We start from the raw sequence: 22,060 nt of genomic DNA, 5'->3' as shown, positions 1-22,060 counted from the left end.
CTGTTCCCGAGGTCCTCTTCCCGGGGTCCTTTGCTCGCGGATCAGCAGGAGAAGCTGCTGGGGCTGGAGACATGTCTTTTATCTCAGATGATTCTCGGGAGGAACCGTTAAGAGATATAAAAGAAAACTGCAAAGAACGTGGTAGGATTCAAATGTACCGTTATTTTCCTCTGGTCCTCCTTTAGCCCAGTACTGCCCAGTGTAAGACACATATGTAATTTAAAGTTTTCTAATAGGCACATTAAAAAAAAATACATTTTATATAGCCCAATATATCCAGAGTAAGGTTTCAATATGTAACCAATAGAAAAACTTAATGAGATCTTTGAATTCTTATTGTATTGATACTTAATTTACAAAACCCGGTGTGTCGTTTGGACGACAAGCCTCAACTCGGACTGTCCACACCGCAGTCCCCCCGGTGGCAGGTGCCGCCTTCTGGGAGGAGAGCACAGGCAGCTTTAGACAGTCCAGCCTGGGCTCCGCACACATTCAGCCCAGTTCTTGAGCCTCCTACGTGTGCAGCTCTGGGCCATGTGAAGATCACCAACAGGATGAGGAGCCAAACGATACAAAGATCAGCGCAGGAAAATACTAAGTTTAATCGTCGGATGGTGAAATGGTAGGTGCTGAGGCAAGTAGAGATGGATTTTGTTGCGGAAAACATTCTTGGCTGTACTGCTGTACTGTTAAAAGACTCTCAAGCATTAAATCAGCTTCATGAATGAGATGCTATTACGTTGGAGAAAGGGCTAAAGTTTGCTCTCCATGTTGTCTTTAGGTGACTGGGCTTACTTCGAGCCTTCTGGAAAGAAAGGGCAACGTTCGTACTTTCTTCTCTCACCGTCTTCCCAGACCCTGGGAACTGAGATAGAATTTCACATGTCTGCTCTGGGAAAATCACTTTGAGCGGAACCTAGGGTCTTTGTCATCAAGGACTTCTTTTGGGGAAGTTTCCATCTACCAGGAACACAAAACTGGGTTATCTGTAAACTAGGGTTGCAGTAATTGTGTTCAAGTAAAATGTCTCTGGACTTCATAATTTCTACTCCTGCCAAAGTGATAAAGATTAAAAAATGACTTAGACTAGCCCTTCATGGTGTGAACATACTAATAGATGCTTGTGGTAGAGGTGCAAGGTTGGAAGGCGCCAGCCAGCAGTCAGTGGTGGAAGGAACAAAGGAATTACAGTGATGGGGGTCATGGTGAAGGGCTGTATAGCGGAAGGATTGGGCGAGCATGACATACTTAAACGGATATGCTATTTAGAAAACATTTTAAAAACCATAAATACTTAACTAAGGGATGTATAATCCAGGTGATAGCTCACTATGACAATAAGTAGAAGTACCTTCATTTAATAGGTCAGGTCATTTCTTTGAATTACAAGGTCAACCTCCCCACCCCAATGGTGTATGTGAGTGTGGCTCCCCAAAAAGTATCAGAAGAGTGATTTAAGCTTTCGAGTTAATAAGGATAGTGGTGGCAAGATTGGGTGGTGGTGGGCATAGGACTGACACAAGTTGAATCTTGGTTTCATCACTAAACTGTGATCTTGGACAAGTAACTGAACTTCTCAGTTTTTCATTTATAAAATGGAGTCAGTCAATATCTCCTTCAGACTTGCAGTAAGGATCAATCAAGGTAACATGTGACACACACTTAGCAGAATGCTCCCCGAAGCAAGTGTTCAGTGAACACTAGTCCCTCCATTAGTCAACATTTATTGGGACGTTTTCTCTGTAAAGGAACCAGGGGAGACCAAGATGCGTAGGACAGGATTTATTGTGGATTCACTTCTAAGATACTTTTCATCTCTAACATTCTATGACCTTATAAAAACAGAAATAAAGGCAAAAAGATCATGGGGACCCCAGTCTCATTATCATTTCCCATTTTCCAATTTTTTCTTTTAACGTCTTAGCTGTGCTTTTGAATGAATTTTATTCCACTTTTTCCTCATTTTCTTTTTTAGTTTCTTCCTCTTCCTGGGACATCAACCATCTAATTTAACCTTTCATCCTTCCATACTACTTAATCCTTGAAAAATGCAAGTCTGAAATCACCTCATCACTAGTAATTGTCTTTAAATTGCTCCAACAGTTTGCAAGGACAAAGAAGAAAAGAGATTAGAAAGCCAAATACCCAGAGGAACCAGTTTCATAAACAATTTTATAAAAATCTAGTATACTTACTCACCATAAATGCCATCAAACTTTTAAAATATTCACCTCCGTAGTCTAAGTCCCTGAATTATGAGAAAAACATTTATGGATTTTAAAATTATTTCCTTTAGGGAATCCCCTGGCGGTCCAGTGGTTAGGACTCTGCACTTTCACTGCCGAGGGCCTGGGTTTCATCCTTGTCAGGGAATTAAGATCCCACAAGCTGTGCAGTGTGGCCAAAAAAAAAAAAAAGTTTCCTTTTGAGTTTACTGGGATTCTTTTGGGGGTATTAAAAAAAAAGATAATAAAAAAATTACTGTTGCCTGGTTACTTGGCTCTGAAGAGAAATGGAAAAATAATGCCCATGTTCCAGTTTAAATGAATTCAGGTAGAGAAGCTATGACAGCAATCCCTCAGCAAACATGCTGTCACATTTGGCTTTTGAAATGTCAATATAGATTCTAGAACCCTACACCTGGGGAGGACCTTTAGAGATCATTTGATCCTTCATATAGAGAGGATGACATTTAAACCATCCCAAACAGCACAGAATCTCCCCAAGACCATCAGAGAAGAAAATGTTATCTGTGATAATCCCTGGATTTATTTTCTGTTTGCAGATAACCACGTCTCCCTATTTCAAATTTTAGCCAGTCTTAAAGTAAAATCTTTCAAAATGCTCTATTCTGCGAGCCCATTTCCTCTTCTTTGGTCTCTGAGGAGCTAGAATATCTAGCTGACCACGATGCAACCTTTTTTTTTTTTTGGCTGCGCCTTGACGCGGGCGGGATCTTAGTTCCCTGACCAGGGATCGAACCCGTGCCCCCTGCAGTGGAAGTGTGGAGTCTTAACCACTGGACTACCAGGGAAATCCCGCAACTTTTCTAAAAAATTGAAGTATAGTTGATGGACAATATTATACGTTACAGGTGCACAATATAGTGATTCACAGTTTTTAAAGGTTATGCTCCATTCATGGCTATTTTAAAATATTGGCTATATTCCCTGTGTTGTACAATGATGCAAGTTTTATAAATGTGAAGTTGCTAAACTCCCCTTCTGCCTTTTCTGGGGTCAACCCATGAGATTTAGTTTTTAACTACTTTTTTTCTTTTGGTTTTAACATTTTTTCTTTCTAGCCTCTACAAGTCTTTTTTTTTTTTTTTTTTTTAATTGGAGCCCAGAAGTGGGCAGTTCATTTCAACAGGGCCAAACTGGCTAATTTTCTACCTATCTACTGCATTGTTGGAAGTACAAATTCTCAATACTGCGTTTGCTGAATTGCAGTGTTGTTCCCTTCTTCCTCTATGTGCTATCCTACCTGTAATCTTATTCCATGTTATCACATCTGTTTGATTTCCCACTTAGTTACCTGTGTGTTTTCTAGCCTGTTTTTCCAGATGACTGAAAATAAGTTATTTTTGAACACTTATGCACTGTGCTAACCCCTTCACATGTGTTTTCATTTCATCCACTCAACCCATTTTATAGATGAAGAAACTGAGGCTCAGACAGGTTAAAGAATTTATTCAAGACCATACATCTAAGAAGTGGTAGAGAAGGGATTTGAATCTTGGCAGTCTATCTCTAGAAACTACATTCTTAGTTTACCTATTCAACTGTAAATTCATAGTATTTGTGTTGGGCTCTCCAACCAACAGAGAAAGTTTGGGAGCACCATTGAAAAACCTGAGAAAGCATGGGCTAGGGTTGCCAGATTTAGCAAATAAAAATACAGTTGATCCTTGAACAGTGCAGGTGTTAGAGGCACTGACTCCGGCTGGCATCGACGAAAATCTGCCTATAACTTTATAGCAGGCCCTCGTATCTGTGGTTCTGCATCTGCGAAGCCAACCAACCGCAGATTGAATAGTCCTGTAGTATGTGTTTATTGAAAAAAATCCGTGTAAAAGTGGACCCGTGTTGTTCAAGGGTCAACTGTTCAGGATGCTCAGTTAAATGTGAATTTCATATAAACAACGAATACTTTTTTAGTATGTCTCATGCAATATTTGGGACATACTTATACTAAAAATTATTCATTGTTTATATGAAAATCACATTTAACTGGGCGTCCTGTATTTTATTCGGCAATTCTAGGCTGGGCAGATTTCCCAGACAGAGACTGCGATTTTCTTACCGAATTGATATCAAAATGAATTTTGGGTCAATTGAAAGTACCTCTGCTCTTTTAGAGCAGAATTGCAGCGGTGTATGGAGTATTTTACGATAAATCTCCGTAGCACCTACCAAGAATTATGCCATTTTCACAAATAAGCTGTTTATTATTTCTACGTTGATAATGGGAATAGATATTCATCTGAATATATGTTTGGGGCTCGACTTAACTTACTAGGCAGAAATGTTTTCTCTCTTTTTATCACCTAACCTAATATTAGCTATTGCTAAATTTCACTGTAATAAAAAAAAAATACAAAGACTCATTTTATTTAGCAAGATTGAAAATAAAACTAAGACATCAAATCACACCTTTAGAGTTGTCCAAAACAGTTCTTCCATCTATCAGTCCAAGGCAATTAATCCAGCATATCATTTGTAGAGTGATTAATATAACAAGAATCATTTCTCAGTTACAAAGGGGGTCATTCAGTCCTCAGGGCTCTTTGCAAGTAGAATTAGTTTTGACTATTCAATCAACAGCTTGCACAAAAGCAGAAATAGAGAGGAACGGAAATACAAACACAAAATGATTGGCTATTACCTCTTTTAAAAGGAAACACCAGAAATAGTGGCTAGAACCCTACTGAATAAAACTAAAAAAGCAGTGGTTAAGTCCATAGATGCAGAGTGACCACTAGTCGGGATACAACTTATCCTCGATCAAACTTAAATAGGTAAGTCACTAAATATGAAGATCTTACTTTCACTGTTTATAAATGGTGAAGTTATCTGTGTTGAAAGATAGAGACCCATAGAAACTGCAACAGATCATTTATAAAACATCTACTTTTTTCGGATCAATATAGTCGGCCCTTTGTATCTGTGGATGTGGAACCCGCGGATACAGAGGCAGCTGTACTAGGCCATTTTATATAAGGGACTTGAGCATCCACGGATTTTGGTACGGGGCGGGGGGAGGAGCATCCTGGAACCAGTCCCCCGCGGATGCCCAGGGATGACTATATTGCTAAAATTCTTTCAGTGATTTTTTTTTCCTCTCTCAACTTAATATGATCGCAGATCCCTCCGAATTTATTTTAGTCATATAAAAATTAACAAACTGTGGCTTCCTTTCAAATATTGTCCTGATATTAAAAAAGTGATTAAAAACAGTACTGAATATAGATCACTTCTGCAAAGTTTAATGAGTGAGAAACATTCAACCAAGGTGATTTTTCCTTGGAAAGTCCTACAAAAACTGACTTTTATAAACAGTTCCTTATTTTGATAGAGGTTCCATTTATCAATAGCAGCCATGACTTTACTGCCTACAAAATTGCAGGCTGTCATAGTTTACATGTTTAGAATTCAAATGTTTTCAGATCAGGTTTTCTAGTAAGTGTTACAGAAACGAAGTCACACAGACAGATTGGTTAGTTGTCCCAAGCTAAGGAAACAGCCCATTTCCATGATATTCCTATTCAGGCAGGTACAGACAACATTGGAGTTAAACAAATGGGTACTACAACAGTTATATTTTTTGCTTAAAGAAGAAGTGACATTGACGTTGAAGGGGGGTAGGTGTAGCAGGACTTCACCGAGGCTCCTTTGTGATGTAGTGCAAGGGACAAGCCATCACAGGATGCTAGTATTAGAGAGAAGTTCCGGTTAAGAATCTGAGCAAGCTTGCTATTCAGAAAGGCTGAGATGTCCTTGCTGCATATTCCACTGGAGAGAAGTAGTGTTTTCTGAGGCTTAGGCAGCCGGTCTCAGAGCAGAGGAGCCGACAGATATGTAAATCAGGGATGCTGGATGTGACATGGTACTCCTAACAAGTGATTAATGGCACTGAAATGGGAGGAGGGTGAGTGTATCTTAATGATGGATACCTTATGTTGGTCTTAGACTAACTGCCTTCTGCAAGGCCTTCTGAGCACATTAAAATCCATCACTCCCAGGAACATTTGGCTGCCTGCACAAAGTGTGACCAGGAATGGTGGTTTGAGAATTCTAAGTCCCACAAATTAGAACAGAGAAGGGCAACATTTAAATTAAGAGGGGTTAACCCTTTGTGTATTCCTAGGTCGGCTGAATGCTCCCCCAACTCCCGACGAGCCTGGTGCTACTTAGAAGCAAGGTAGCCTGACTTTTGGGGCCATTCGATTAATCAGAAGTCTGGGCGTGGGATCAAAAATGAGATGGAAATCTGTGCCAGAAAGTATCATTTGTAGTTTCACCGAGAAAAGAGGGGTACAGTGGGAGTTCTTCTTGGAGGGGGGCAGCTAATAACAAATCCTCAGCCAGGGCTTGTCGTGGACGATACCAACAGGCTTGCAAGTTCACTCCAGACAGCTGCCCTGCACTTAGCGACCTGGTACACACTCCTGCCCCCAACTCCAACTTCAGGACACAAGAAAACCTTTTTTTCATGTTTGTGTTCCCCCCATCCAAATCTCCCAATTAGTAACGAAAAAACATCTGAGTGGATTCTGATGCAGCCCTTCTGACCCAGGGACTAGGGCATGAACTCGTACCCACACAGCTGTCTCTGGAGATTTAACACTCGGTGTGACCCCTGGAGCCCTGGATTTAAAGACACCGGCCACTTAGCGAAAGGGCTCCCCCTCATCACTACATCAGACAGACCCCAGCACAAGTGACAGGCGCTGAGACTGGGGAATCTTTTGGACGAGCCCTTCTTCCTCCCCCAGAGGAGGTCTTCAACCGTAGGATCCCCACAGCAATGAAAAGACACTTGATCTCAAGGAACGCACACAATTTGCCAAGCAGGTACCACAGCGGCTAACAGATAGCACGGTCCCACTTCAGCAGCTTTGAAGACACCTGAGTTCTTCATTCCTGTCTTCTTGATGCTGAGTGGAACCAACGAACAGGTTAAGAGGAGAAAAAAACCAAATCACAGAATAGGTGAAAAGTTTTAAAAAGAATTGTGTGGTGGTGGCCAAACCCTGACCCTGGAAATGTAGTCAGAAGCCACCACGCTTTCAGCCCTGGGGCAAGGAGGGTGGTGTGTAGAAAAGCTTGCAAAACCTAGCACCAGCTCTTCCGTACCAGGGCTCCAGAGAGCGGGCCTCAGCAGTAACTCACGGGCTCACGGCCAGGAGCGCCGGGAAAGCCAACATCCACCGCAGCCGTTTCTCCACAGCTCTGCTGGCAAACTTACAAGCACGTATTTGCTCGGTAGCTGGGCCTCACCCACGGGCATCTCCCACCTTGGAGGCACGATGAGAACACTGGACTGCCTTTCCCCAAATAAGGGCAGTCCGATCGGAGGCGACACCCTGCATTTCTCCCACTTCTTATTAATAGCATCCTTAATTAAGCCAGCTTCAAAAGGGCGAAAATCAGTGCCTGGAGGTCAAAGGTCTAACCCATGGTTTCCAAATCTTAACAGAAGTCACATAACCTACTTACCTGAAGAAAACCCCAATTCATCAGTCCCTGCCCCCGCTTCCCAGGAAGGGGAATAGATTTAAGTCCGTTTCTTCTTTTTTCACCACAGTACGTGGAAGAGAGTCAAAGAAGGTAGTGTGGAAGGGAGCGGCATCCTGGTTCATCATTAAAAAATAAAGATCTCTTTGAGTGTCATGTGCGGCTGTGGACAGACATTCAGTTCTCCTCCGCGTCTGCCTCCGAGGGCTCTTCTTCTAAGCCAAAGCTCGGCTTGTCAACTAGCGCCTCCAAGTGCTTGCCCAGGCTGCCCGGAGAGTCCACGAACATGTCAGGGATGTCTTTGCCAAAGTAAATCTTGCTGTTGGAAGCGATGGCCTTGTACTTCATCAGCTGCAAGTACTCAGGGGTCAGCTTCAGCTGGAAGAAAAATGAGGAAGGAAGACTCCGGTGGGGCCAGATTAGGGAAAAGTCTGGGCGGCATCCCTTTACTTTCGCAAGGAGAGGGTCTCTGTGAGAACCACGCCCCCCTGCTCCTCTTCCTGGTCTCACTGCTACATTAGTAACCGCAAAACCCCTTCTCTGGGGGAGAGAAATCTCAGGTCCTCAAGGTGAGAACTGCGAGAGTTTCAGGAGTTTCTCTGTTTACCAGCAAAATTACACTTCTCTCAGGGTCCAGCTAAGGGAAAGGGAAGGCGCTGGCCCACACGGCACAGGAGTCCTCACTCCCGACCACGAGGGGCTGGGGCAGGCGCAGTGTTCTTACAACCACCCGGCAACTCTCAAGCCGGGCACGCGCCCTCTGGCGGCCAGGCGGCGCTGGGCCTTTACCTTATTTGCTTCGGCTATTTTCAGGGCAGTGTAGCACTCAGCGTCCGCCTTGGCCTTCTCCCGGGCCAGAAACGCAGCATCTTAAGGGAAGAACGCAGTGAAGTGAAGCGCAGAGGCTATCAGAAGGCTAGTCCCTGCAACTTTCCCCGACTGCCTCCGTGACCCTGGGCACACGGCTGTGGTTTCTCTGTGCTCTGATTTCCTCATTTATGAAACTGGGGAAAAGGCATTTTTTTCCTGTTTCACAAGTGGTTGTGAAAATCGACCAAGATGAAAGAGCGCTCTGACAGCATCTCCCGGTGCTGGGGACTAGCCAACCCTGAGCAAGTCTGCTGCTATGCCCGACAGTGTGTTTTCTGACCGCATCGTGGAGAAAGGCACTGCGGCCTGGAGACACGTCCTCTTTCTAGCCGCTAACTCCTGCTGTGGCCTGTGAGGAGAGGGGCGGGACCCGCCTCAACCTCCAGTCTCTGAGCTCTCCACCCCGGCCCTCTCCCCTCCTATTACACAGCAAGAGCAAGGGAAGCCCGAAGAAGGCTCTGGATACGGCCCGAGGTGGATCTGCCCTGAAACCGACTACCATAAACAAAACAGTTCAGCCCCTCTCCAACTTCAGCTCCCTTTTCATTTCCATCAATCATTTCAGAAAGGCTCTAATTAGCAGCGCTTAAGCTGGCACAACTTGAAGGGCATGACATGCCGTGGTCCAGGCTGACACCTGTTTGGACTAAGACCCATTTAAACTTCTACTTTGCAATCTGCTTCCTTAATCTGCTCGGACCAGCTTTCGGTCAAGCTGATGCAAAATTTTTGATATTTACTCCCTGGGCTTGGGAATGAGGCCAGCCTTGCATGGGCAACATCTGTAGCAAAAGCCTGGGAAGCAAGGAGGGACTGGGGGTGGGTTCTCACTGCACAGCCTCAGCAGGGCCCTGGGCGGTGGAAGCCTGCAGGCCGGCTGGGGTGCATGCGGCCAACTCAACTGGCCTTAGCGCCTGGTGACCTGCGTTTGTAAGAAATAAAAATGTGCTGTTCGGCTAAGAGCTCCCCAGTGAGGAGCCGCTGACCCGTAAAAGCCTAACTGGCTCCTCCACGGGCACTTGCAAAGCCCGAGAGGCCCCATCGTGAGTACAACTGGACACAGCACTGTGTAGCCTGAAGCTGGGCCCTGAGGTCTTGTTTTTGGCCTAGAATTTGCTTGATATAAAGGCACCACACGGAGGAGAAGGTGAGTGGTGGGAATGAGGTGAGAGCTGAGGGGCAGGGGACTGAAGGTGAGTGAGATTCAGAGAAGCTGGCAAAGACAACACCTCTCTCCAGCTCGTGGTGTCAGTATTGAAAGGTGTCTTCTTCACACCCAGCTTAACATCCACAGGGACCCTGAGAGGCCAAAACTATGGTGTTCACGGGCTTCCGAGGAGGGGGGCGGGTAAGGCAGGAGGGAGCGAGCTGCTGTCTGGACCTAGCTTCTTGGTTTACTTCCAATGCCAGACTGTGAGCCCAAGACAGCAGGGACCACATGATTTCCCTTTTTCTTAAGCCTGGCAGAAGAGTCCTGATGGCACCCAACTAAAATCTGATGAATGACTAAATCTCTCAAGTGGAAAATTAATGCCAGCCTGGACCGAATCTCCCCAAAACTCGAGTCAGAGCACAGAGAACAAGGGATGTTCCAAAGGAATCATAACATCTGAGAACAGAGGTTACAGAGCAAAGGAAATGACTCTCCCACCCCCTGGCCACAGAGAGGGGTCTGAGGAAAAGGCAGGCAGGAATTTCACTCTTGCTCACCTTCGATTTCCGAAATTCTCTTCTCCGTCTCCTTCTCCATCACCTTCTGCCCATAGGTGATTTCTGCCACCTGAGCCACTTTCTCTGCCTCTATATTAATGAAGTTGAGAAAAGGCTTAGAGCTCTGGTATTTCCAGAGTTTGACTGCATTGCACCTTTCACCTGATCTGAGGCCCTGATGCAGGGCAGTGGGTGAGCTCGGGTGAAGGGCCACTGTCCCAGAGGCAGCCCTGGCAGGCTCCCTCTCCTAAGTCACAGGATATTTCTTCCAAAGGAATGTTTTAAGGGTTAAGGTACAGGTTTCCTCCTGCCACTGCACTTTAGGAAGTGGCCAGGGCTGTGGCTGGTCGTCTGGGGCAGTGGTGAAGAACCCGGGTTCGGGGGCAGAGTCCCTGGATTTGAATCCCGTTTCCATCACCTCTCTGCCATGTGACCTTGGGCAGTAATCTAGCCTCTGTGTGCTTCAGCTCAGTGAAAGGAGGTTAAGGATGGTGCCTTCCTCACCCGGCGGGGCTGGGTGTGTGAGGAGCGAGATGATTCACCCGCAAGCGTTTAGAAAAGCCCATGGCTCATAGTAAGGGCCCAATCGGTGTTATTATTATTGTGAATGAAGAATTAACTGGAAGGGCTCCTTTCATTTAAGAGATTTGTGGAAACTCAAAACTCATGATCCCTGGCTGCGATCTGACAATTTCAGCTCTGCTTCCAGGGGATGAAGGCCGCCCCTGCGTGTGGCAGGGCTTCGGAGGACCGTGCCCCAGGCTTCCTGAATCTCTCCACCCTCCCCAGCCCCTCTGCCCCAAAAGGGGACCCCAGAAGCACAGTCAGACCAATGAGGGCTTTCTTCCGCTCTGTCTCGGCTTCCTTCTCCACCACCTTCTGCTTTTGGGCTGCAATCAGAAGCTTCGTCTTCTCGCTTTCCCTGAAGGGGAGAAAAATGCACAGCTGCGAGGCCGCTGGGGACCAGCTTCTGCAGAGCTTCACTGTGCCCTGGAGAAGACAAGCTGCCCCCGCCCCGGGGGACGCAAGCTGTCGTTCCTTCCTCTCTCCTGGCAAGCTCTTTAATGTCCCAGGTGAAAGCGGCTCTGCTGCAGGCAGTAACATGGCTCGCCTTCTCCTCCAAAACTCATTGGTAGGAAATAAAGCATAACTGACTTCAGTAAAAGGCACCTGCCTGCCCACTCAATCGCCGCTCCCCATCTTCTTTGGCACGAGCCGTGAAATGCCACATGCCTCCCCCCGCCCCCTCCCCGGCTCCCTGAAGAGCATCCCTGCTCTGTCATTGCGGAGCCCAGGTGAGCGTCCTGACATGCCTGCCCCATCTTCCAGGGTGGTGTGCTGTAACAAATACTCAAGAGGGGATGCCTGGCCCGGCGTCGATCAACCCCGGGATGGGATGAACGGGAGGCGGGGCAGAGCGGTGGATACAGCTGGGGCACCGGGCACACTCACATCAGCTCGTAGTTCCTGCGGATGGCTTCGGGTATGTTGGGCTTTGTCACCCGCACAGCCTGGAGAGGGATAAAAACAGCACCCGATGGGGAGGTGAGGGGCTGAGGGACCAGCTCCCACCAGTCCCTGATCTTCCTGCACAGACAGGACATCCTCTGGAAGAGGGGATGCACCTTCCTCGGGGGTCGGGGGTGGTGGCAGGGCTCCCACCAGGGCGGTGCTTACTTGGATGACGAGCCCGGGGGCCATGGAGGTCAGGTCCTGTTGCAAAGCCAGTTTGAGATTTTCATCAATCTGATCTGGAGTCAAGACAGATAGAAAAAGGAGCTGTTACACTTTTCAGGCGGGGAGGAGGGAAGTATGGTGGCAGAGTGCAAGGCAAGACACCGGCTCAAGAATGCACAGGCAAAAGGTCTTCCCAAGGCAGAGTGCTCATCAGAGCCCGGATGTCCAAAGACGCCCTGCAAGACTCTCACAGCGGGATGCCCACTCGGTCCGCTATGTGAGCCAGACGTGAGCGTGTCCTTTCCCTGGGGCCTCAAGAAAATATCAGCCTCGCCCAGAAGGGAACTAAGCTTTAAAAGGACAAACAACAACTCTAGCACATTTTTGGAGTCAGGCAGCAGCCTTTCCCTGGAAACAGCAGCAACAGAAGCTGGCCGCCTGGCTTTCACGAAGAAGGAAGGTGGAATGGCCATGTCAGGTATTTTGAAAAAGCCAAGCACATTAAATCTAGTAATTTTAGAGGTTTCTAAAAGAAAAACAGACTCTGATGTCAAGGAAAGCCCCAAGGAAGGCTAATTCCATTAGGAACTCCATCAAGTAACACAAGGAGAAAAATGACAATTTACAGTTACGATGGAAACGAGCCCAAGTGGTTTGATGTGTTGTTTGCTTTGGTCCTGATTCTCTGTCTGAAACATGACACGTGAGTCATTTCACGGACAAGGGTTGGAAGAGCTGTAACCGATTGTCCCTCTAGCTGTGACCCGAGGAACAGCGGCACCCAGGCTGCCTGCTCTGGCCTGGGCCTTCCCTTCCCTGCCCCCCGCCCATGAGATCCTCAGTAAGATCCTGGAAGATCACTGAGAAAAGGACCCACGAAACCGGGCTGGGACATCTACACGGAACCATCTCCCTTACTGTCAGCTGCCATCTGCTTTAAGTGGCCATTCGTGATCCGGGAGCCTTTGAGGAACAGTAAGTCTAACTCCTTGCCTGTTACAGATGCTCAAACTGAGGCCCACAGAGGTTCAGTGATGTGCTCAAGCGAGTCAGGACCCAAAATAAGGAACTTGTTTAATTATTATGCTTTGGTTGTTAGGGTTGAGAACAGTACTTTCTTCAACTGTCATATCGCTAAGCAAGGGGTTTTAATACTTCTACATATCAGATACGTTCCCACCAGCCTCTCAGCACTGAGGGAGAAATGCCCATAAGGGCAGCATCTCACACCTGACATGGGTCTAACAATTTGACGGCTAGAGATAAACATTCCATTCCATATTTTCTATTTTAAATAGGAGACCAACCAAACTTTAAGGGAGATGGCCTGTACCCTCCATAAGTTAATAACACAGTTGTTTATCAGATTAAATTCTATCTGAGTCAAGGCAGAAAACTGTGACCCTGGGCTAGTAACTTTCTAGGAAAATCTGGAAGAAATATTTTGCAAGGTGGTTTACTACCAAAGTAACACCAGTACTAAGTTGTTTATAGGTGATGGTTATGCTGACAGATGTGGATTAAGTTATGTTACTAAGTGAACACAAAGAGGGTCTTCAGACAAACTTCTTAACAAGTACTGGATAACATTTTAATAAAACAGGCAGAGGATGCATCAGAGCAAGCAGTGATAAAAACTGCAGTCAAGCTGAAAGTCAGGGATGAGTCCTGAGAGGAGGGGACCAGAGAAAAACTTTCCAACTTCAAGGAACAGGATTAGAGTTTCTCCTTTGCAGATGCAAATGGATTCTAAACAAAACAGTGCTTGCTGGCAAGAATGATGTTAAAAAGAAAGATATTTCAAAGCAAACACACTTCCCTAGCTCCTCTGTACAAGAAGTTTTACTTTACTAGGCCGCCAAGTTCATCTGCAAGATAGTGAGAAGTTCTCTAATGCAGAACAATTTCACATTTTAATTCTCTCTACATGGAAATTAGAGCTCTTCTGTCTTTTGTTGTTTCAAATGCTTTGAAACGTTCATTTAATGGCACAAGTTCTAAAACAACCGCCAGAGAGAAAACTAAGATATTTTATGAAATTCTATCAGTTTGAGGTTAAAAAAAAAAAATTAACAGCAGATTTACTGAATTGTTCTTAACAGCACACTGAATCCAAACCCCACAAGAGAATCCAAAGCCTATAAAGTGAATTTAGATTCATTTTCTTCTGCAGAAAAGTCAAAAGTGCTTCTGATGATTTCCCAAATCTGAAACCCAGTGCAAAAGGCTGTTTGCTTAATTAAGACCACTGGTGTCGCCAATGATTCTGCCTCTGTCTACTCTACAGAATGTTCTCACTCAGGGTCCTTTTAATGGAGATTCCTGGGAAAAATCACTGTCCAGTCCTGATGTCAAGAATAGCTGTTACCACTGATGGCAAAGTTCATTTGCTTTTTTTTTTTTAAATAAATTTATTTATTTTATTTTTGGCTGCGTTGGGTCTTCGTTGCTGCGTGTGGGCTTTCTCTAGTTGCAGTGAGCAAGGGCTAATCTTCGTTGAGGTGCGCAGGCTTCTCATTGCGGTGGCTTCTCTTGTTGTGGAGCACGGACTCCAGGCACGCAGGCTTCAGTGGTTGTGGCTCACGGGCTCTAGAGCGCAGGCTCAGTAGTTGTGGCGCAGGGGTTTAGTTGCTCCGTGGCATGTGGGATCTTCCCGGACCAGGGCTCGAACCCGTGTCCCCTGCGTTGGCAGGCGGATTCTTAACCACTGTGCCACCAGGGAAGTCCCACGTGGGTCCTTTCTGTTCTAAGCGTTTCCCTATTCCTCTCTACAGGTATAGGGTAAAAACAACAACAACCAAAACCCACAGAGGTTCTAGGAACTGTAAGTAGCTATGGTCCTTGTCCCACTTCTAGAATTAAACGTGACCCTTGCTGTTCTCATCACTCGGTCCTGGTGCCCTTCATCTAGGGTGGCATGGATGAAGCCAGAAGCCAGAAGCCAGGGGAGGGAGGTCTGAGCTTCAGCGCTGCTACCAGCCAACTCTGGCACTGTCTCCCTTTGGGCCTTAGGACCCTTATCTTCAAAGGAGGATGCTGGGTAATCTCTAAGGTTCTTCTAGAACTGACCCCTCTTCATTACAGAACGATGTTTAGGGACAGTGGGAACACATTTCCATCCCAGGCCTCTGAGTCAGGGCAGGAGCGAGTCCTCTCATCCACTATTACACCTGTGCCCAAACACTCAACCACTCTCACGAGCTTCTTCCACCGGCATCAGCATTTCCCAGGAGTGCCCTGTGTGACCGCCCGCTTCCCGGGCACTGGATCTTCAACACTTCCGGGCCTTTGGTACCCATCCCGCCCTGTGGGCAGCTCAGAAGTAGGCAGCGGGGGAAGCAGGGCTGCTTGAGCAGGTGATCATCACAAGAGGCTTTCTTACCGAAGAGCTCGATGTAGACCTCCTGAAGCGTGTGGACACTGCAGAACTGGTTCAGCTCGTGGTGGATCTTGTTGAAGATGAGCGCCTTGTCGTAGTCGGCAGTGTAGTTCTTCACTATATCATACACTGGGAGGAAGGAGAGATTCAGGATGAGGACGGGCGGGACTCACCACATCCCGGGACACAGCGGCGGTCCCTTCCCGGGGCTGCTGCAGCAGACACGGGGCAGGCGTGGGGCCGGTTGGGGGGCGGGGGGAGTGGGCCGCGGGGGAGGGGCTGGGCTGGGGGAGGGGCACGGCAAGCACACACCTGCGTGTGGGACCAGGAAGTTCACCACCTCGATTCTGTCGAAGTAGATCATCACGCCACCGCTGTCGGAAGAGGCACGGACACAGCAGTCAGGACTAAGCTCTGGAATATGGTGCCCCTCCTAGGGGGTAGCGGGAGGTGTGTGACTCGAAGGGAAAGGAGGAGAGTTCACGGGGGTGGGGGGCGGTGAGAGGTCAGAGGCAGGAGGCTCTCCAAGCAGGAGTCCTTCCAAGCCGCTAGTGAGAACGCAATCTCGCGAGAAATCACACCTCCTAAAAATACCTCCGCGAAGAGAAAAACGAAACTTTGGCGGTAAGACAAGAGTAGTTCATCTCCTTTGAATCTGCAGTGCCTTTTGATTAAAGCAATCAATCGAAAGGAAGAGACTAAAGAAGGTAACGGAGTTCTCAGAACTTAAAAATGTGGGGTTTTATGGTCACTGTTTCTCACTTTGTTTTCACCATCACTTCAGTTCAGCCCTCCCCGCCCCTGGCATTCATTAGAAAACAATTTCAAACATACAGAAAAGCTGAAAGAATAGTACAACTAACACTCATATATCAACACCTGAATTTAACAATTGTTCACATTTTACCTATTGATTGATCTACTTTTTTTTTTTGGCTGAACATTTCAAAGCAAGCTGCGGTCAGGATACCTTAGCCCTTAACACCTGTCAAGCATCAATCACCTAAGAATAATGACAGTCTCCTACAGAGTCACAATACCATTCCCAAACCTAAGGAAAGTAGCAATAATTCCTTACCATCTAATACCCAGTCTTTCTCCAAATTTCCCCAGAAGCTCCTGTCATGGACGGAATTGTGTGCTCTCCAAAATCCATATGCTGAAACTCTAATCCCCAATGCGACTGCATTTGGAAGCAGGGCCTTCACATGGGTAATTAAGCTTAAATGAGGTTATAATGGTGGGGCCCTGATCTGACTGGACTGGTAAAGGAAAGAAGAAAAAGACACCAGAGATCTTTTTCTCTCTCCACACGTGCATAGAGGAAAGGCCATGTGAGGATACAGCAAAGTAGCCACTTGCAGGCCAGGAACCAACCTTGCTGCCACCTTGACCTTGGACTTTGAGCTTCTAGAACCGTGAGAAAATAAATGTCTGTTGTTTAAGCCACCCAGTCTGTGGTATTCTGTTATGGCAGCCCAAAATGACTAACGCAGTTTCTGTAATGTCTTTAATAGCTGTTATTTTGGAACCATGTTCTAAGCAAGGTTCACCACATTACATTTGCTTATATCTTTACGTCTCCTTTTTGACCCAAGGCCCCTCCAAATACAATGACTTTGTGATGAAATTGGGCCAGTCATTCTGTGGGATGTTCCGATTCTGTATTTGTCCAAGTGTTTCCTTGTGGTGTGGTTTACTTTGTTACTCTGTCCCTGTTCAGACCTTCCTGACTTTTCAACCAGACCACTGTATTGGTTTTCTCTTTGAATTTCCTGCCCCTGAGTTCTCCCCGCTACCACCTTTCCAACATTCTCCATAGCTAGTTCTGCTAAAGTTATCTTCCTCTAGCAAGTTATTTATGTGCTAAAAGCCTTTATCATGGCATTCAAGGCCCTTCCAAACTTGTCTCCCTTCTGTGATTTTCTCTACTGCATTCCACCACCTACTCAACTCAGAACATAGGGAGCTTGGGGGCAGAGAACTTGGTGAAACCACCAAGGGGTACGTCCCTTTTCACTGTCTCTTACTGTAGCCAGCCAGATGGCCTTGCCTTTTATTTGGGCTTCACAGCTTTATTCTGGGCACCTTACCTTGTCCCACAAGGTACATTCTTCACCTCATCTGTCTGGAGTGTGGTCTGGAATTAGGGGAGACATAAGATGCTGTAAGGTGAGCAGTGACAAACAAAGTGAGTTCTTTTGGGAAACCCATATAGCCTTGGCCTTGAATACTTATTTGGGTTAAACTTTGCCTCTGTGAAATGTGAATACCCCCATTGAATCCTCCTCACTTAACAGAGTGTGAGACTAAACCAAGCAAAGGTACACCCTGCTTCCCTGTAAATGAACCACCACATGAACAAGCTGAGCCATGATGGTTTAGTGAAAAAGACCCTGGATTAGGAGTCCTAAGACCCGTGTTTACTTCCATTTCATCCATTTACTAGTCTTGAAACAGCAGATTCTTTATTTAACCTCATAGCCTCTAAAACCTGCTCTGACCCATTCTCAGGATTATTGTGAGACTCAAATGAGATAATGTGCATGAATGCACTTTGAAAACCATCAAGCACAGTAAATGGCAGAAGAAACCTGCAGGGCAAATGCTGATGAGGTATCCCAGGATATTTTCCTGGGTTAGTTTAAAAGTCATTCTCTGAATCTTCTTATTCCTCTTAGCTGGACATACTTCAAAGATGACTAGTCTAACTTAGCCTGGCTTTGGGTCTGTCATAACTAATCCTACACCTATTTTAGATGTCATTTCCCTTCTCCAAGTTCACCCCCCCCCAATTATGTTCACATCTCTGAAGTTCAAAAAAGAACCAGCAAAATTACCATGTTTTATTTCCATCTATCTTGGTAGCCTGTGGTTTAAAATATACAGATGCACAAACATCCTATTTTTCCTTCTGCATATTCAGAACAGATTCTTCTCTGGCCTTGTCTTGAAGTGAAGCCATAGTTCCCAGCTGGGAATGACGGGCCAAGGCAATGACCCCGTTCAGCTATTTCAACAATCAAGTAAAACTCCAGAAGTAAATGGCTCATGGAGCCTCATACTTTATATTATATATATGACTTATTCTTAAGTGATTCCTTGAAAAGGCATTATACTCATCCACTCATCCAATGGCTAAATCATTCCAAATCATGCACTAATCACCACCCAAGTCTGCAGTCGTCCAACCCTGCCCCACAAGCCGAGTATACCTGCACAGACTTATAGGATGTGATGAATGGGAGCATGAGATGGAAGCCAGGGCCGCTGGTGGAAGTCAGCAGGGCACCGCCTCTGCAGAGGAGGGAGAGAGAGGCAGGCTTGGTTTAGCAAAGGGGTGTCTGTTACATCAATACTGTTTGGGCCCACTTTCTCTGCAGCCCCATAAACATTTAATATAGAGTGACATGTGCCAGAGCCATGCCCACAGATCCCTTTCTTCCTCTCAGCTTGACCCTAATATTCTAGGAAGCCTGATGCTAAAACCTAAAACCGCTATTCATGCTTTTGCAGTGACAAAAAATGGGCACACAGACAAAGTGGAATAAAGACAGCAGAATCCCTGGCTATACTTGAGATAAGAGAGGAGAGCTGTTTTGTCATATCTGTTGGGCTTGTGGCGATCCACAAGGGCAGTTAAATCCGGTAATACAGTGACCAATTAATGGTACTAGTGTTGGAGTCCAGTGACACAAAGAACCAAAAGAATAATTTTAAGTACACTTGATAAACCATCTAAATATTTTTTTGGCAGTACAGTTACTTTTCTAATCAAGTTATATGTAAATGGTAATAAAATTAAAAGCCATTTTGGGGGACATATAAACAGATGGTGGGAAGAAATAATTAAAGGGAGAGGGGAACCCAATCAGACTTCTAGAACTCGCTATTGGCATCCAGAGAAAAAGCATTACGGGGTACATATAAGAAGGCGTTCATAAAGACTTAAAGCAAATAACTTGGTTACGGAGGTTACTCAAAGGAAAGCAACCCAAGATTTATATTAAATGCTTTTTTGCTTTATATTATTTAAGTCACAGATACACTTTTTTTTAAAAAGAGCAATAAAAATAAAGTGACATAATGGGTTATTGTAAGAACCACTATCCTAGAGCTTGCCTTGATGGATACAAATCAACCTGCAGGCTCTTTCATTTTTCCTGAAATGTTAATTTTAAAGAGTAGGTCCATATTACATCTCCTCAGGTTGCCATCAAGAACCGGTACTCGTCAGAGGTAAGCTTGTGGCACCAAGACGCCCAGAGGGAAGTAGGAGAAAACAGTGTTTCAGAGATGATCTTCAAGGAGCATGGTTGCCTTTAGGTTTTCTCTCTAAATCTCTCTACACGTTTATCGATTATCATCCATGGCATCAGACTACTAGGTTTTATATTTACATTTATATACGTATTTACGTGTGTGTGTGTATTCCCCTCCCCATGGTCACTGACACAAAAGCTCAATCTAAAAGACTCCCCTATTCAACAAAATATAAGCACAATTGGTCAGCAGAATCTGTTAAACATTGACTAGGAAAGCCAGTCATTGAACAGGAAGTTGCAAGCAACTCCCTGTCGCTGCCTTACCTGTAATACACCCCAATATGTCCCTCTTCTATCTTGTGCACAGCTGAGAAGAGAGAGGCACACAAGAAACTGGCAGCCACAGCCAAAACTGCTCCCAACTGAGCCATCAGTGAGCGTTCACCCTGGGGGAAAAGATACAGCAAGATGTGTACGCTCTGACTTGCGGGAGAAAAGCTCTGACAGCGAGAGCACCTCCCCAAGCTGAGCTCCGGAAAGTGGCTCACGTCCAGCCTGTAGTAGTATGAACACAAGGCTAGATCTACAACTCTTTTCCTCCTTGCTCTCACTTGGCACCACCATTCCTTAACTATGGAATTATACTCTCCACCTCCCCGAAGAGGCAGTGGCTCCAGATACAGCCGTGGTCCAAGGGAGAACCAGTGCCAACTGGGCAGCGTTCAGGACACAGCCTTCCCTTCCCGTGAACACGAATGGGCTGTCACCGGAGCCACTCATATTAGTAAAAGGGAAGCGAGGCAGCTGCAGTACGTTGGCCCAAATTACAGAGGATGTCAGATGACAGGCAGTTGTGGCTGTGTAATTCTGGTCAGAGCCTCCCAGTCCTAATTGCCTGCCACTTCAAAGGAAACCATTATTTACTCCTTTCAGAGGCTGGAGCGACAGAGACAGCATGCGAGCCGAGTTCCATGGCGGGATTCTCTGGCCTTTCATCCACCTTCCCAGTTATTCCTTTGGCCCTAAACAATATAGGGCTCTGAGCAGTACTGAAGCCACACTCCCTCCCATATGCTTGACTGGCACTTTGCACCTGACAGGTTCCCCAAGCCCATGGTTAGAGGGGAAAGAGGGTTCCCCAGGCTGGGTAGACTCTGGGGCTCCTAGGTTCAACTGTATTCAGGCACCAGGACGCGAAAGAGTTGGCATCCAGAGACTCATTTCCTGAACACTGAATGATCTGGAAAAACTACGGTAACTGTCAGCGAGGTTCCCAATCGGGCGCGCCTGGGCCCACGCGTCCAGCGCGTGGATTTCTGCCTCCCGGGTCTAAGTTAACTCGGGCGCAGACGTCTGAGAGGCGCTTATTTTACGGTGCGGCCTCCAGCTACCGATCTGCAGCTGCGTCCTATCTGCAAAAGCCCTTTGCTCCCTGAAGTCACCCCCGCCCCACCTCGCGCTCCTTCCCTGCCCTCTTCTGAGAGAGGGTCGCGAGTCCCAGGAGCCCTGGGTCGGGGATGGAGGCTCCAAGAGCCTCCGCTCCGTCCCGCCTAGAGGCTCGCGGGGAAGGGACGGAACAGAAAGGGGTTGCTTTCCCGCTCCCGAGGGAGAAAGGATGCTGTGCTGGGGGCCAGGGGGAACCGCCGATCAGCTCCTGCCGGGAGCCTCACCGAGGCCCAAGCGCGCGCACTAAGGTTGGGGGGGCCGCGTACCAGGCTGTCCCTCCAGGCGCTCCGTACTCGTCCGAACCCCTGTGCAACCGCAGAAACCGCCACACCTCTCCGCACGCTACTTCCTTCCGGGCCCGTCGCTTCGATGACGCCATTAGTTCACGCGAGAAGACCACGCCCCTTCTCTCCCTAGTTCGCCAGTGCCGCTCCCGCGCCCCGAGCGGGCGGTGGCCGCGGGTGGCCGCCAGGAGGCGCCCGCGACTCGGTCCGGGCGGTCAGGACCGCGGTCTGGGATTTCCGGGGTGAGGGTGGTGCGGGCGCCTGGAGGGTGACCCCGGGGACGAGGCGAGTGGCGGCGGGTGCTCAGACCGACGTGTCACTTTCCGAGGATTTGACTTTGGAGTTTGCTCCGGATTCCCCTCCACGTTAGGTCAAGCCTGTTTTTTTGTTTGTTTATTTGTTTTGTTTTGCTTTTTTTCGGAGCAGGTACCAGCGACTTGCAAGCCTTCTAGCCCTCTGTTCCGCTCTCCTGTAGCACCGCTGAATGAAACATCCTTTAAGTGTGCAGATTAGCACCGTTACGTAGCTAATCGACAGTCTCTACTTTGAATTGCCCTTTATGATTTTCTAGGAGTTTTGGCCTTTGAGGTCCCTACAGCACCGTAAAGTAGATTAAGAAGGAATTACCTCAATTTTAGTGAACAAAATCTAGGTTCAGTGAGGTGCGAGGGTAGCAGTGGATGAAAGCCT

The 22,060-nt window shown here is 46.8% G+C and overlaps 1 protein-coding gene across 2 annotated transcripts; it reads right to left on the bottom strand.

The window, feature by feature from the left end:
- Nucleotides 1-4,597: 4,597 nt before the first annotated feature.
- Nucleotides 4,598-21,445, bottom strand: ERLIN2 (ER lipid raft associated 2). 2 transcript variants are annotated; one of them, XM_061177210.1, is made up of 13 exons: nucleotides 21,353-21,433; nucleotides 19,965-20,086; nucleotides 18,591-18,672; nucleotides 17,469-17,515; nucleotides 15,688-15,749; nucleotides 15,379-15,504; nucleotides 11,997-12,070; nucleotides 11,772-11,830; nucleotides 11,150-11,241; nucleotides 10,320-10,409; nucleotides 8,529-8,608; nucleotides 7,722-8,117; nucleotides 4,598-7,159 (listed from the first exon to the last, which is right to left on the bottom strand). In XM_061177210.1, exons 2-12 carry the CDS (start codon nucleotides 20,069-20,071, stop codon nucleotides 7,917-7,919), a joined length of 1,020 nt encoding a protein of 339 aa, XP_061033193.1. In that variant the 5' UTR covers nucleotides 20,072-20,086; nucleotides 21,353-21,433; the 3' UTR covers nucleotides 4,598-7,159; nucleotides 7,722-7,916. The 2 variants fall into 2 exon arrangements, with proteins under 2 accessions (XP_061033193.1, XP_061033194.1); XM_061177211.1 differs by having other exon boundaries at nucleotides 4,598-8,117; nucleotides 21,353-21,445.
- Nucleotides 21,446-22,060: the final 615 nt, after the last annotated feature.

This window comes from Eubalaena glacialis, chromosome 20, assembly GCF_028564815.1.
Source record: "Eubalaena glacialis isolate mEubGla1 chromosome 20, mEubGla1.1.hap2.+ XY, whole genome shotgun sequence".
NCBI lineage: Eukaryota > Metazoa > Chordata > Mammalia > Artiodactyla > Balaenidae > Eubalaena > Eubalaena glacialis.
The sequence above is the reverse complement of the archived record's forward strand: the minus strand, read 5'-3'. Positions and strand labels throughout refer to the sequence as shown.